This window comes from Lutjanus erythropterus, chromosome 11, assembly GCF_056507025.1.
Source record: "Lutjanus erythropterus isolate fLutEry1 chromosome 11, fLutEry1.hap2, whole genome shotgun sequence".
Taxonomy (NCBI): Eukaryota; Metazoa; Chordata; class Actinopteri; order Lutjaniformes; family Lutjanidae; genus Lutjanus; species Lutjanus erythropterus.
The window spans coordinates 5,897,393-5,914,617 of NC_139327.1; the positions used below are offsets into that span (position 1 = coordinate 5,897,393).

The 17,225-nt window shown below is 36.8% G+C and overlaps 1 protein-coding gene across 1 annotated transcript; it reads right to left on the bottom strand.

Annotated features, from left to right (window-relative positions):
* Positions 1 to 1,634: 1,634 nt before the first annotated feature.
* On the bottom strand, positions 1,635 to 13,630 carry acat1 (acetyl-CoA acetyltransferase 1). The gene is made up of 12 exons (XM_084730565.1): positions 13,492 to 13,630; positions 10,024 to 10,071; positions 9,816 to 9,933; positions 8,572 to 8,667; positions 7,647 to 7,747; positions 6,637 to 6,780; positions 5,496 to 5,646; positions 5,305 to 5,400; positions 4,812 to 4,925; positions 4,284 to 4,348; positions 3,463 to 3,620; positions 1,635 to 2,060 (listed from the first exon to the last, which is right to left on the bottom strand). The coding sequence occupies exons 1-12, from the start codon at positions 13,540 to 13,542 to the stop codon at positions 1,940 to 1,942; spliced, it is 1,263 nt and encodes a 420-aa protein (XP_084586691.1). The 5' UTR covers positions 13,543 to 13,630; the 3' UTR covers positions 1,635 to 1,939.
* Between the last annotated feature and the right edge of the window lie 3,595 nt (positions 13,631 to 17,225).

A 17,225-nucleotide genomic window follows, 5' to 3' on the forward strand; every position in this document is an offset into this window, starting at 1 on the left:
CAGTTTCATGTGCCAAAGTTTTGATACATTAAATTATAAAACTGCATTCTTTTCTGGCAAGATATGTCGCAATAATAAGGCGTGTTGTGTTACTGAGATAATGGAATACATTTTTAAGGCATCTCAAACCCTCAGCTAGTAAATTCTAACCACTAGTTAACTAATAATAATGTTAAAAAGATAGGGTGGCAACAAATATACATGAAATGTATAAAACCTGTAGTGTAAAGACAATTTGAGCACAGAAAAATTATATTCTGACATGTGACCTACTGCGACATCAGTGGTGGTCAAACCTGTTTCTTTCATTCCCAAGTTCAGACCCAACCCTTCACAGGTTTTAATCAATCATGAACATTGGCTGCAGAAGCAACTATTAAAAAGAATCCAAGTTGAATTTTAGTGAAATAAGTTTGTCTTATGAACCTAAATCATGTTCATAAGAGAAACACATCCGGCTACTTCTCACCTGCACCATGATTCTGTCCCTTTTTCGATGAAAACAACTCTAATTTGACCGGTAGGCAATACAAATCCTCATGTCTTTCCACATCACTTTTGAGCTATTAGGAGCACAAATCCTCTGACCAGTCAGGTGAACAATCATGTTATATCTTTGCTGATCAACAGTCAGCATCACTGCATAAAAGAAATTACAGAAATAGGTGTTGAGTGTCTGCCTCCATCAAAGTGGAAGAACAACTCCACCAAGTGGTCAAAGGTGGTACAGCATGACATAAAATAACCTTAATGAATCTCCAGGTGATGTATTTTTTTGGTGACTTTTTATGACACTATTTTGCTGTTTTAGTTCACTCTGGTGTTATGATGAACTCACAGACTTGAGGCGTAATAGATTACCTAATCTGAATACAGAAAAACATAGTTGTATTCCATTACAGTTACAGATAAGACAATCAGATTACAGTTACATTTAGTAAAAATGGGTTTTGATTATTAGTAAGATTATGATTTTAAAATAAAGAATGATATCCTGCCATGCACAGTTAACAGAGTTTCCAATGCATTATCATGGCCTCTGGTGAAAAAATGCTTCACTTGGTGGAAATGTTTCTGTTTCTTTAAATCAATCAATAAGTAAATTACGTACAACAAAGGAGGGAGCAGCTGGAGAGACTAATAAACCTAACAATGAACATAAAACAACGATTAACCTATTATTAATCAATAACTGAATTAATTTACATCTATTTTGATAATTGCTTAATTGTTTTAAGTCATTTTTTAAATTAAAAAAAGTCCTCTGATTTCAGTGATTTTCTCTGGTTTCTTTACTCCTCTCTGACAGTAAACTGAATGTTTTTGAGTTGTGCACAAAACAGAACATTTAAGGACGTCATCCTGGACTTTGAGAAACACAACATTTTATGGACTAAATAAGTAACTGATTATTGTATTTCCCTTGGTCATCAGCACGCCACCAGCGAGAAAACACTGGGCTAAATGAACAACGGCACTTAGCATTACAAGGAAAATTGCAGCATCTAGTGGCCAACTTCAAAATTACAGTGCCGACAGTAATGACAGTGACATGTACCAGTTATGAAACTCTTGTAGGTCAAAGCTTCAGTGAGATTAACCCCAGAGTAAAGAACCAATCAATAACACTACAGTGCTTTCATAAAAACTATTTATTTAACCATTTCACTTCAGAGTTAAATATTTATCTTTTTTTTTTTTTGCACAAAGCGTTTCATCAAACGAAGGAGTGTTAACACTGGAGTAATGACGTCATGTGAGTCGAGTCCTACTTTTCTGTTTGAGTAAGGCCACTGACATTAAAGTAGTAACGTGTGGATTCATCACAGTAACTTTGATTCTACAGAGGGTTTAAACCATTTGGATCCGACAGAGAGTCAACACACAGATCAGCTGAAGAGTGAATCAGGGAGAGAGAGACGGGTTCTCATCAAGTTTCCTACAATTTCTGGATTAGAATAGATGAAGCTCCGCCGCCTCCGTTGCAGATACCTGCCAGCCCGTACTGGCCTGACTTCAGGTTGTGCACCATGTGACCCACAATTCTTGCCCCAGACATCCTGACAGGAGAAGAGAAATAGAGTCAAAATTGTAAACTGTGATATTTTTTCTACACAAATTGATATTTTACCATATCCAGTTCTTAAAGTCTGTTCTATTTTTATTTATTTAGTTATTTACTGTCCTGAGAAGCAGTTAACATTGTTTCCATATAATAATGAAATGGATGTGTATATATGAAGTAGATTCAATCATTTCTTTTTATTTTTATCCTTTATGAATAATGGTTGGGTTTAGGGTTACAGGATGAAAAATTTATTTCAGTTTCCTAGACTAGACTTGAAAAACTAGGAAGGTCATAGTATGATGAGACTTGTAGGACCACTGTAGCATCATATTTGACACATCTACGACATCAATATGATCAGTACTTTCCTGAAAAACCTGTTGTATCAGTCTGAGACATGTCTTCTGCCCTCTGGTGGATTATCAGTTCACTGCAGGCAGCAAAATCCAACATGGCTGCCTTCATGTAGTGAGTCACATGTTTTTGGCAGTGAAATCTTTGCTAACATTAAAAATGTTACATCAAGAATAACAGTTACATTGATACTAATATTTCAATATGAACATTTACTTTCGTGGCCTTTATTTTATAGTAAAATCATGTTGTGTATCAAATATGATACAGCCAGTGCATAAGACATTTATTTGTGAATCCCTCAATCATGAATTTCATAATTCAATCTGGGTTATTCCATCACAAACACAAATATACTCTAAAACAAACTTATCTAAGAGTGAAATGTCATCATATGATAAATTTAGAGCAGATATTTAAATAATTGTCTAAATATGTTGTGTTTTTATGCAACATGCAGTCATTCTAATCACTTATTAAATGTTATGAGCAAGTGAGCACTTGATAATAATTGAGCTGTTTTTGCTGAACAAAATGCAGAAAGAATCAAAGAGTCAACATGTGTCAAAAGCAATGAACAATTCAAAATAAAAATTATTCTGATGAGTGAATTTTCACAAATGCCTGGCATGTCAAATATGATGCAAACAATATCATGCATGTAAATGATGAAGTTTTTCTTTGAAGGTTTTTGATTTGGTCAGAAGGTCGTAACACCTCTTCAATTTCTAAAAAAAAATAGAATTTTCTGGCAATTATTTCATGTGTCAGTCTTTACAGGGTTAAACAGCTACAGCTGATTCTTTTGTCTCTTGCTCTACTGCATCAGATTTTAAAAAATTGGAAATCAAAAAACTTTTTCTGCAACACAGAGGAAAGGAAGAGTCAGAGGAAAATGGAGGAGGTATTTATGGAAAACAGGACACTTCTCATTCCTCAGCTCAGCTCATTTCTTTTCCATAAATAGTGGCAGTAATTTGGTCCAAGTCATATCCCTGATCTCTTCTAAAAGTCTGTGCGAGTCCCACTCAGCTCCTTACCCAATGGGGTGTCCCAGTGACACGGCTCCCCCGTTGACGTTGACTTTTGCTGGGTCAATGTCCAGCATCTTGATGTTGGCCAGCACAACCACGCTGAACGCCTCGTTGATCTCCCACATGGAGATATCGTCCTTCTTCAGCCCTGCTGCGTCCAGAACCTGACACACACACACACACACACACACACACACACACACACACACACACACACACACACACACACACACACACACACACACACACACACACACACACACACACACACACACACACACACACAATTAAAGTGGAAATGTTCAAACAGAACTGGATCCATAATTACAGATGAGTGTGGTTCAGAACAGGGCTGCAACTAGAAATTCATCTGTCAATATTTTTATCAATTAATCAATAAAGTAATCCAGTCACAATCTTGTCAGTTGAGCCTGTACGCTCCACGTTTGGACTTATTTTTCAAGTCTCTCCTGTAACTGTTATATATATAATTGATTAATCAGTTGATAAATTTCCACATTAACTGATTAGTTGTTCGGTCCATAAAATGTTGATTGATGTTCCACAAAGTCCAAGATGACATCCTCAAATGTTTTGTCCACAAATCAAAACTAATTTGAACTTTATTTTCTTTTAAAATTGTCTCAAAATGATTCATCAATGATCAAAATAGTCGGTGATTAATCGTTCCAGCTCCTGTTCAGAGTTTATCTTCTGACCTTTGGTGAACTAAGTCTGAATATTTTGAACTTTAACATTAAACTACTCCTCTCAGTTCAGACTCCCTGTTGGCAGATATTTTGGAATATTTAAGGATTCATACTCACCTTTGGTACAGCAAATGCAGGAGCAATGGGGAAATCAATGGGTGCGACTGCAGCATCAGCAAACGCTATTCAAAAAAAAAAAAAAAAAATACAATATATCAATCCTGCAATATAACAAGAACCATGACAATCATGACAAGTTAGCTTTAAAAACATGCTTTTAGATAATATGGTACCTGGAGAGACAAAAAAACAAGTTCCTGATTTAATGCTCCACATTAAGTCCACAGAAAGTATTTTTATTGACAGAATTTATTTTCTCCACATTCGTCTAGACATTATCAAAATTATTTTAACCTGATGAAATCTTTTACATTGTACCTGCTTGTGACCTTTTTCTGCAAAATTACCTTTTTAATGTTTTTTGGCACACAAACGTCTCTATCAACCTATAGAATAAATGTAGGGTTCATTTAGACAGATACCTCAGCTTTTATTTGTTTTTTTGTTTTTTTTTTAATTTGTGCACTCAGGGGAATGTGTGTGTGCGTGTGTGTGCGTGTGTGTGTGTGTGTGTGTAAAGCTTACAGACAATCCTGGCCAGTGGAGTGACGTTGAGTCTCTTTGCAGCGTCTGCTGTCATTAAAACCAGAGCAGCTGCTCCGTCGTTCAGTGTGCTGGCGTTGGCTGCTGTCACTGTGCCTAAAAGGTGAACGATCACAACAAAATACACATGAGAAAACACGGCTTCTTTGAGCAAGTATTCTGAGTGATACTTTTGATTACCAAAGAATGGTGTGGATTGGTGGGACAAAATGGACATGTAAGTTAATGAGCAGCAGAGTAGTAGTAGTAGTATTTGAAGTAATTATAGGATGAAAGGTGAGTAGCAGAAAAATTAAAAAGATGCAAATTAAGTGTACATACTCCTTGTAATCTAGAGGGGCAGAAAATTACATTTTTCCCTTTACATTTTGTGCTCTGTTCACAACAAAATTTTTTTAATTAGACAAAAAGGGGTTTATTGTTTTCCTGCACTCAGATAATGAATTATTGAAAATAATGTCAGCTGCATCATTACCGTTCTCCCTCTGGAACACAGCCTTCAGTTTGGGAACTTTGCTGAAGTCGACTCGCCTCCACTCCTCATCCTCGGACACGACAACATCTGGTTTGCCTACGAAAACCACATCAACATCAGATATTGTAACGCCGTACAAAGTATGTCAGGTAAATGCCCGGGGTGCCTGGCTCTCCAGCTGCTTGCTGTACCTCTTTGGGGAATGCTAACTGGTACGATCTCCTTGGCCAGAACGCCAGACTCGTACGCTGCTTTGCTGCGACTGTAGGAGCCAATGGCGTAGGTGTCCTGCTCCTCTCTGGTGATGTTGCTGTTCTTGGCTGTGTTCTCTGCACAGTTGCCCTGTTAAAAACAGTAACACAAAAGAAACAGAACAGAGACACAATATGAAAAGGCATTAATTTAAGTGAGGACAAATGAAAAGAGGAGGAATTTATAGGTCCTCTTCCAACAAGCAGAAATGGATCCAATCACAGAAGCAAGATGCACTTGTGAAACACTGATCAACAGTTTTTCAACATTTTTGGAGATTTTTTTTTTTTTGGGACCAAGCAATTAACTGATGAACCAACAATAAAAATAATGGCTTCAGGAAAGACCTGAGGAATAGGTCCAAACGTGGAGCACACAGTCCACATGTTTGGACCCGTTTTTCAAGTGACAAGTCATTTCTTAAGAAAAAAAAAGCAAATTCTCTGATTTCCACTTGTGTGAAAGTAATGCAATTACAGTTTCAAGCATTTTCAAGCACTTCATCCAAAATCAAAATTCTTTTTACACCTTTAAAACACTGTGTTAAAATTCAAGCATTTTCCAGGATTTCCAGCACCCATAAAAACCCTGCATAATTAACCAGACCTGGAAATTACTAAAGTCAAATTTCATACTATGTAAGACACCTGTGTTTTATTATTTGTTATAGCTTTATAATTTATACATGACTGTTAAAGAAAAAAGTAAATGCCATCTGATGATGGCTTCAATTTTTTCAGCTCGTCTTTAAACCAAATATTGGTGGAATTGGACACTTACTTACCCAGCAATGTTTCCTACACGTTATTTGGCCAATATTTTTCCTTGTATTTATATTCTGACTAGGGAATGAACAAAGGACTCTGTGATGCAGATCACCTGTTAGAGTTGATGGGTGCAATGACATGAACAAGACTTGCTCTGAAATACTAGAGATTAACAGCTAAATGCAAGAACAGGGGAGATGTTTCTAATTAAAGAGACAGTAAACCCACATGAAGTGGAGTATTTTATTAGTAAATATGGATTTGAGACATTTTAACTTTCTTTAAGACCCAGTGTCCCCCTGTTGATAGTTACCATGTGGAATTTGTTGTAGACATCTGTGAGCCCGTCCTTGACGATGAGGTCCTCCATCTTCACTCCTCCGTAGGCTGGGGTCTCTCTGGACATCACATAAGGTACATTGGACATGCTCTCCATCCCTCCTGCCACCATCACGTCCTAAAATCACACGCAGACAGCATGACGCATCACTACTGACTTACACATGCATTCTTATATGACAGGGGAGAGCTGGGATGGTAGTAACAAGTTTTGTTTGAGCATCAGTAACTCAGAAGTTGTTGGTGCTACATGTCTGAACGTTGATACACACTACACATATTTGTCTAGAACAATTATGTGATTATGTTTATGTGAGTGAATGTCAAATACAAGGCGTTCCATCGTTACAGCCTACCACACAACTGGGGACTCTTGCCTTTTAATCTTCATATTGTGACATAAATGTGATCACGCCATGTTGGCAGGACAGGTTACAGTCCACCAGGAGTATGCTGGAGGCAGTCATGTCAGGATACTTAATTAGAAAACCATGTTTATCTTTCAAACTTTTAGTTTAGTTTTTAATACTTGAACCACAACAGAAAAATGCATCCTCAAACACTTGAACAAAAACAGTTAGTCATTTTTTTCACAGATTATTTAAAAAGGTAAGAGAATGCGTGGCTCATTCTGAACAGAATCAAAGTTCACTGCTGTCATACCACCAGACCACAGAGCAGCTTCTTTCTTCATGTTGTGAGACTGCTTAATCCATCCTCATCACTCTTCCATATTAATTTGTCTGTTTTATGTTTATTTTACCTCTTTTGACAATCTACTGTATATAATTTTATATGTTTTTGTAAAACTGCATCTAAATCTTGCCTTGCAACCCTGTGTTGGGTAAGCTTGTTTATGGTCACAACAAAATTTTCCATTATCTTGTCAGGGATCCAATTTGTGTTTTTCTGTGTACAGTAAGTATGCACTGTCACTGTCCCAGCAAGCAGAAAGAAAGCGAGTGTATTTAATGCTAAAACTACCTGGTGTCCACACATTAGACTCTGAGCTGCCATCATGATGGACTTCATCCCAGAGGCACAGACTTTGTTGATGGTTGTTGCTGGAGTGCCGAGGGTCAAGCCTGAAGATACAATCAGAAACATATTTGTAAAATTAAATAACATAATTTAAACATACCGACGAACCCTCAGTTATACAGTAACTGTTTGACAATGGTATTATATTGTGTCACATGGTTTGGCATGGATTGGCTGCACCACTTTTGGTGCAGACACAAACGGATAACTTGAAACATGACAAGATGGACTGTTGCATGATCTCTCAAATCCATCTGCCCCGCAAGGTAAGGTGATCTACTGTACGTGATAAAAACAGAACTGTGTTTCCTCTATCCTGGTCCTCAGAGCTCACTGCCCTGCATGTTTTAAATGTTTTCCTGCTCAAACACACCTGATTCAAATGATCAGGCTTCAGACTATCAGGCAGAGGCTTGATGACGAGCTGATCATGTGAATCAGGTGTGTTTGAGCAGGAAAACATCTAGAACATGCAGGGCAGTGAGCTCTGAGGACCAGGATAGGGGAAGCACTGTATTCTAATATGTTTTCACATGTGCAGAGAAAGGTGAGGTTCATTTTCTTTGCACAGAAAAAGCAGGTAGAAAGAGAGATATTTTGAGTGCATTTCAAAGGCTGTACTTTTTTTCTACTTTTTAAAAATTTTTTTTTACTTCTACTTGAGTAAAGATTGCGTGTACTTTTGCCACCTCTGCCTAAGATTAGCTTTTTACAGTTCAATCATATCTTACCTTGCTGAACAAAACTTGCGCTAATCCAAAATTCAAAAGTGAAAATCTCAGTGGCTTTTTGAGGAGGGAACCACAAAAATACATTGACACTGCAGGACTGGTGAATGGAGGGTGAAAATCTACTGGTGTGGTCTTACCTGCTCCAAGCAAGGCTTGTCTTGTGGGGGCCTGTCCTTCTCCTGCTTGCAGCACATTACCCATGTAGACTTCCTGTACCTGTTCAGGAGCGATTCCTAAACACAAAAAACATTAAGTCAGCTCACTTAATATACACAGATATCCACCCACTCATGTTTACTTGAGAAGACAGGAAAAAATCATTTCTTGTATCTAGTGCAGTGATTCCCAAACTTCTTTTCTTTCTGGGGACTATGTTTTTAAAAATGACAAATCGTTGTGACCCAATTCACAGCAGGCCTTACTAATAAATCTTTTGAAGAGATAATGAGTGCATAAATGAACAGAGGAGCACAGATTCCAATTTTCTTGCCCGATTCTGATTTTTTTAAGGGTCTGACCTGCCAATTCCAATTTTGTCTGATTTTCAGTCAAAGAAATATAATTGACAGCATTCAAATATTTTTGCAACTAAACTTGTAAACCTAAACTGGATGTTCACAAAAAACAATGACTATTAAATAACTTTGACATTTTCTCAAAAAGTGCTCCAGATTACAGCCTGGCCTCATTATATTATTATATCAATATTATGTACCGGTGGGAATGCAATATCATGAGATTTCGTGGGACGTGATTTCACGGGATCTTGTGTGGAAACAGATATAAACAAACCAGAGACTGATGCAGTGCAACAGTTTGCTGTAGTAAAACTTCGCAGTGAGAAAAACCAAAGCAGAAGTTAAACAAGTCTGGATGAGAAAATGTAAAAATAAATGAACATTCCTGACCATTTTTACTGTCATTTCTGCATCACTCTATAGTCTCCAGAGGCACGCATATACACATTAAATAATTTATAAATGAGAAATAATTGCATTCAGGCTGAGTTAACAGGCCTTCTTGTTGTTGACTTGGGCTCAAATTTTAAAATCTAAACAATTAAATCTGCTTAAAAATTCAAGTTTTCTCAACGTTTTTACATCATTGGACATTTTAGCCTACTTCATAAATAAGACCAAATACATGCATTTACACTGAATTAACAGGATCTTTCCCCCCTCTTATCAGTAAAATAATAACACATTTTAAGTGCTTTGTAAAAGGTGTGCTGCAGACATAACTCTTAATTTTGCAGAATTTCTTCCACATTTATTTGGTGACCCAGATAAAATGTCAAGTGACCCACCTGTGGGTCACGACCCAGTCTCTGGGAATGACTGATCTAGAGCATTAGCTTAACCGGGTGACAATGTGAACATACCTGCTTTGTCTATGGCTCCCTTGATGGCGATGGAGCCCAGTTTGGTGGCTGGTACTGCTGCCAGGCTGCCTTTGAAGGAGCCCATTGGAGTGCGGACTGCGCTGACAATGACGACTTCCTGAAACCATGAATTAAAAATTGGCATTATAGTGTGCAAACATTTAAATGAGATGATAATTTCAATTTTCAGTTCCTTTAATTTACTTACATTGAGTGAAGGGCGAGATGTGTAGGTTCTAGAGAGGTACTTGTGAGCCTACAATGGAAGGAGAATGACATAATTCATCTTCCATACATGAGATCCTATTGATAATCAAGTCTTTGTTTTGACCCGATGGTCCTTGATACAATTTTTAGTAATATTAAACAACTTTTAAGCTAGCATGACACATACATTAGCTATGCTAACAGTGAAGGCAAACATAAGCAGGTGCATTAGCATTAGCCAGCAACTTGATGATCAAACAGGGGCTCAAATTGCTGTTTAACCTGTAAAACTTGTTAAGTCAGTTATTCAACTGAACCAACAAGTTCAACTCTACATTACTTTACATTATAAAATCCCTGTTCAAGCAAAGAAAAATTGTCATAGTTGATTATTGAGTTGATTCTTTTCTCAATTAATCCCTGAATAGTTGTTTGGTCTATAAAGAGTCAGAAAACTGTGAAAAATGCCAATGTGCCAGTGTTCCCCAAAGCACAAGGTGATGCCCTCAAATGTCTTGTTTTGCTCAAGACCCAATGATGTTTAGATTACTGTCACAGAAGATTAAAGAAATCAAAAAATATTCACATTTAAAAAGCTGGATTATGAGTTTTTTCTTAAGAAATGAATTTAAATGATATTAATAATGAATCAATTATCAAAATAGTTGATGAATTATCGTTGTGGCTCTCGTCTCCCCCCATGGTTATTATTTCACTTAAGGAAAATGGCACTCACCCTATACTGTTACATGCAAAGGTAATAACTGTTGGGAAAACCTGTATGTTCAAAAGTACATCCTATCTGCCTTATCATACTGGTCCGTATCTGGAGGAGATATTTGTTGGGAAAGAGTTTAGCTATCGCTATCAAAGAGATATCCTTTAAACTGCTTCACATGTTTTACCAAACTAATTATTATTTTGTAAAAGCTCAGGAAAGACATTCATCGAAGTTGTATCTTTTGCAGAGATTTAAGAAAAACTCTGGTGCATTTATTTTGGTGGCAGGAAACTTTGTTCACAGTTCTGTTTGTTTAATTTCCTTAAGGCTTTTGACCAAACTTTTCAGAGCTGACTCTGATGAAACAATACAATCTTCTATATGTGAATGTACAAACAAAAAAAGCTGTAAAAACATATAACCCTTGCAAAACTTACACAATATTTATTTAAATCTGTATTTTTTTAACCTCTTTTAAAAATCTTTTTTGCTACAAGAGCATCAGAGTGTCCTCAAGCAGTGAGGCCGTGTCCCCACCTGTCCTCTACAATAACTGTGTTCTGGCACACCACCAGGATGCAGTCTGATCCCCATCATCTGGACCCACTTCACACTCGGCTGTGTTCCTGCAGTCGTCACTAACATCATCGTTGTGTTTGCAGATGACACAACAGTGATTGGGCTTATCTCTGACGGTGATGAATCATCACACAGAGAGAAGGTGCTGAACTGGTGAACTGGTGCTCAAAGAACAACCCGCACGTCAGTACCACAAAGGCCTTCTGCAACCTTACACCCAGATGGAAAAATGCCATAACTTCTGTGAATTAGGGCTGAACAGTTTGAAAAAATATCTAACTGCAATTATTTTGACTGATATTGCAAGTGCAATATGTCTGGTGCAATTAGTGGGAGGGATTATTTTTTAAATCATTACTCAAGAATTGTGATTTTGATAAAATTTTGAACTCAATCAGTCGACCAAGCATCTCCCATAAACAGTCTGACAACTGACTTAACTTGCACACAAGTAAATGCACTAAACCAGCAAACAATCTATACCAGACTTTTTCAGAATCAGAGAATACAGTCCCCTCCTCAGACAAAGCTTGCTTGCTTAGTTTTGCTCAATTCCTGGATATATCTATGGAATCAGGATTATGTTATTTAATCTCATTGACACTCAGATAGAATAATATTGCTATTTTATGTAACTTTGAACCACACCAATTTAGGACTGCAACTAACAACTATTTTTGTGATTGATTAATCCAATGATTCCTAAACTTCTTCTGGCATGCCCCCCTTCAGAAGCCAGAGGAAGTTTACTGTCCGAGATGAGTATAGAAAACAGAAAATATTCACATTCAGAAGCTGAAATCAGAGAATTGGACATACCTTTATGACAAAATGCCTCATTAGGAATTAATTTAATGGTCAATGAATCATTGCAGTGCTACACTAAATACATAAAAATGTCTGTCCTCAGTAGAGCTGCACACATTAATCAATTATTACATTCATTGCCAAATATTTTGATAATCCAATTGAGTCGTTTAGGGGGGAAAAAAACGCCCATGTGAATATTTTCTGGTTTCTTTACTCCTCCAGGAGAGTAAACTGAATATCTTTGGGTTGTGAGCAAACAGACATTTGAGGACGTCATCCTGCACCCTGTGATACACTGATCAATTGATGACTGATGATTTTTCATCATTTTCAGGCATTTTATAGACCAAACAACTATTAACTATTTAATCAAGAAAATAATCGACCACTTACTCAACTATAAAATTGTTAGTCGTAGCCCTAGTCCTTAGGCATTTATTAAAAACAGTAACCAAATTTAAAACAACATTTAGATCACACTATGTGAGCTCCTTTTGATAACAACTGTAATAAATAATCTAATACATTTTCACTTCCATTCACTGAGCCTCCCCTCAAACTGTGTGAATCCCCCCAGGAGGGACACAGTTCCCCTGTGTTCCTGTCTTCAATATCTGCATCTACACGACGACTGCTGCTGTTTTAATAACCTCAGATCTCAAGGAATAAAACATTCATTCATTACTGTATTCTTATGATTATGAAGAAACGATATCTACGTCCACATACCTGTACTGAACTGGTTTTGCTGTTTCTTGCTTATGTCAGCGGTTGCATTACACTGCTCGTTACTATTACTTTTTGCCATTTTATTTTAACTATTGTTTTATCCCATATATTTCTTTATTGGCGTCAAATAAGGAAACTGTTTTAAACATAAAGTCGTTGAACTTGAGCAATGACAATAAAGATATTGTATTCTACAACCTTTAGTCCCTCCACCGTCTTTATAGGAGACTTGTGATTTACACAAGATGTAATAAAACTACCGTTTCAATAAAGTTGACATAAAATAAAGCTCTTTTATGGCCTTTAATATTGCCAGTTAAGCACAGTTAGCTACTGTTTTTGCTGCTTGTCCTCGGTTATTTTATTGAGAAGCAGACTTTATAACAATGAAATAAGTGACATGAGATAACTCTAGGTTCACTAAAGCAGCTGAGTCACCTGTATCAGGTGTTTCAGACAGTAACTTTACTTTGTTGAAGGACGCTCCGCAGACACACAAAGGTTAGCTGTTTGCTAGCTGAACTGCTCCAAGTTAACCAGCGGGGCCCTGTGTTTACAGCGAGCCACACTGTGGCTACAGCTAGCATTCACATGCAACACAACAATACAACAGACAACAGCGTCACTTACCAGGCGTTTACACATTCGAGCGTGCATGTTTAAAAGTCCGCTGGAAGACATGTTGAACTGGAGACTCAGACACTTCACACCGCTTCACCTTCAGCCATGCAGCAGAGAGATAAACACATCAGCCAATCACAGTGAGAGGTGTGTGCCCCTGACGTCAGCGTTCGCTGGGCATTGTGGGTATCGTAGTTTTTCCAACGACATCACCATGTCTTACATAAAAACTAGAAATACATGTAACTTTCAACACCAACACACATGAAAACTACTTTTATATGAATAAATATTAATGAATTAATGTTTTCAGGCTCACATTTTTACATGTTGACAATTCTACACAGTTGTTGACTTTTTGCTAGCATTATAAGATATATACTGTATGTATAAGATAGATAAATATATCCCAACATGGAACCATCATTTTTGTTTGTCTTATAAACCCAAAGTCACTTAACTGTAAAGTGTAATTTATTTTATTGTAATTTATAGACCACCATCTGCAAAAAATGTGTTCTATGATAAGCTGAGTTCCTTAATTAAAGAGTGTCATACAAACAATGATATCATTTTATTAGGAGATTTTGACATAAATTTAAGTGATAAAGCAAAAAAGATCGAGTCAAGATGTGTAACAATTAAATATGATTTTGAACAGGTGATGATGCAGACATATTTACATGCTAAAGACAAGAAGAAATTTGCAGAGGAACTATCAGCTTCAGTGGTCAATATCTCTGATTGGTTATTGGTAAGCTCATGTTGACAACACCAAGACCAGTAAAACTGTACATATGTTTCTCCAAAGTCTGAAAATAGAGATGCAGACCCAGATAAGATTATCAGTAGTGCACGATTTCTAGTTACAGTAACAGATTCACAACTCACATTCAAAACACAAATTTAAAAAGTTGCTGACAGAGTCAAATTCATTTTGGCAAATTTTAGACATATTAGGAGCAACTTAACAACAGCGACCTCAAAGTTGTAATGATTCTTTAACACATGAAGTACTGTGTGACCAGCTGGACACAGACAGGCAGAACCACACACAAAAAACAGTAGAAGTACTTCACAAGCAGGCTTTGAAAACATTGGATAAAAAGTCAAATATCATTGCAAAATTTTAGCTAAACTAGCTGATTTTTTAAACAGGGAAAATATGATCATTTGCTGATATTTTACGTGAATATAAAATTCACGGTCTGGCATCCCCTCTGCTAGATGAATTCATCAAAATGAAAACTCATGTACCAGAACTACCACCAGGGGGGGCTGTAAAATACCACACTGAAAGCACCTGTGTGCAGTCAGCCTTTTTCAATCAAACATGCTGTCATGATCTGGACTGGTGGTTATGTCCTTGTTTTCTTATATTTTATGTCAGTGCTTATGTGTGTTTGTATTGTACGTTTTCCTTAATGTGCTTTGGTTCTATGTTAATGTCACCGTTTTGTATTCGTGTTTGTGTGCTGTGGTCTTTGTTTGTGTACTTTGCTCTCTGCTTATGTGCTTCCTGTGTATGGTTATGTGCCCTTGTATGTATAGTGTACATACAATTAATCTGCTTTTATTTGTGCTTCTGTGCATTATTTTTTAATATTTTTAATCAATCTACTTGGGACTGCAAATGAAAATTAGCCTCTATGGTTAAATCTGGCACATTTACATGACTGGACTTAAGTGATCAAGTTAATTAATGTTCATTGTCCCTACTTAAACAAAATAAACATTAACATAACTATATTGTAGTTGAAATACTGTACTTAAGTAACATGTACAGGCCCTGAATTCATTTTTTTCTTTATTCTTTCAAGTACAAGAGTATTAGCATCAAAGTGCACTTAAAGTACCAAAAGAAAAATATTTATTACTTATTTTGCAGAATGGTCCATGTCACAGTCATATATGTAAGGAATAATGTACAAAAAGCAGGTTATTATTATGAAATAAACCCTGACAGGGTGATGCATGATTCTGGCAGAAGGCAGCAGAGTATTGAATCTGCCTGAAGGGGTTTATTTAACAATAATGACCTGCTCACTGTACATTATCCCGCTTATTACATGGTTAAAAAATCTATACTTTGATGTAAAATATGAATTTTGAAATGATTCCAGAGTCTATGAACTGCATCCATAATAACGGTCTATTACACATACCAAAGATCTGCTATAAATAAATAACAGACCTTAGAATGTTGTAATTGACCAATCAGAATTGAGCATTTCACAAAGCCATGTAATAAATTATATTATACAACAGTTAGCTGTAGACCAAGTATACTTGGTCTAATTTGATTGGATGAGAGGTATTCCCTGAGTGCTGATATAGAATACAGCAATCAGACTTTTAACTACATGTCACTCGTCTTTACAGCGTTCTGATAACTGTTAACATGCTTTGATGTTACAGTGACTAACAGATAGAGACCACAGACACAGGAGCAGACAGGAGACGTCTTGCACATGATTCAGGGCTTATTATTGTGGGATTGCTGCCATACACTCATTAATCTGAAAAAGTACATGGAGTTGGATACAAGAAAAGCAGTTTTAACAGCTTTTGATCTGATCAGAACATCTATGCTACCTGTGCATACATGTTACTGCCATTAGGAAATGATTTGCATGATTATTGTCAATACCAGTGTCTCCCAAACTTTTTTCTGGGGACCCTTTTTATTAAAATAACAAACCATCGCAACCCAATTCACAATAGGTCTTATCAATAAATCTCGGGAGACATTCCTGACCTTTTATACTGCCATTTCCACATCACCTGATATTATATTGATGTGTGTTATTGAAAACATATACATTTAGGCATTTTGACTGACTTAACAGGCCATCTCATTGTTTTTATTTCTTCTCATCTGGAAAACATTGTAGTCTACTTCATAAATGACTCTAAATAAGTGGAATTACGTGGAATTAACCGCCTCTCGATTTTGTCCTTTTCACCAGTAAAATGCAAATTCTAAATGCTTTATGAAAAGTGTAGAGCAGATATAAATCTTAATAATCAGACATAATTTGCAGATTTTTTTTCTTTTTTTCAGTCTTCGGGGACCCAAATAACATCTCCTGTGACCCCTGTGTGGGTGCTGACCCAGTCTTTGGGGACGACTGCTATATACATGGCTTGAGCACATAAATTATACGACTATTCCTTGAACAGTTTTCACGATCAGCAGATGGATTTATAAGTAGTTCAGCTTCATGCTAATCATGTTTAAGTCACATATCTGCTATCATAAAACCTCAAAAATATAAACATTCATTCAGAGTGAGCTGAATACAGTTTTATGGATCCATCAGGACAACTAAAGGAGAACTCTACTGTGGTAACATGCAGACCTACACAAAGCAGCTTGAAAGCTATATGCTAGTGTACAGTTTCAATCCAGCTGTGGTAAATATTTGTTTTGACTGTGCCAAATAAATGAGTAAATAAACAGAAATCATAATCCTTTGTTAATTATTACTATTAACTAATAAAAGATGCTTGTAAAACTGATGTATAAAAGCAATATCACATGAGAGGAAGTGATGCTGGACTGAGTATCAGCATGGCTGTGATCATCTTCAGCACATGGCTTGTGGCCCACAGTGTGCCACAGTCACAATGATCATCAGAACCAGTGCAGCCTCCATGATCCTGCTGTTCCACTGCAGAGAAGAAGGAATCCAGGAACTATTCTTCCTCCACACTCTGCTCTGATGCAGAGTTGTGGTGCA

Bases quoted from the DNA above. Each gene is read 5' to 3' on its own strand.
- acat1 (XM_084730565.1), bottom strand. From the start codon at position 13,542: ATGTCTTCCAGCGGACTTTTAAACATGCACGCTCGAATGTGTAAACGC. The intron at 7,748-8,571 runs GTAAGACCACAC...TTGTATCTTCAG, and splicing joins ACAAGCCTTGCTTGGAGCAG to GCTTGACCCTCGGCACTCCA. The intron at 5,647-6,636 runs GTAACTATCAAC...TGTTTTTAACAG, and splicing joins TCTACAACAAATTCCACATG to GGCAACTGTGCAGAGAACAC.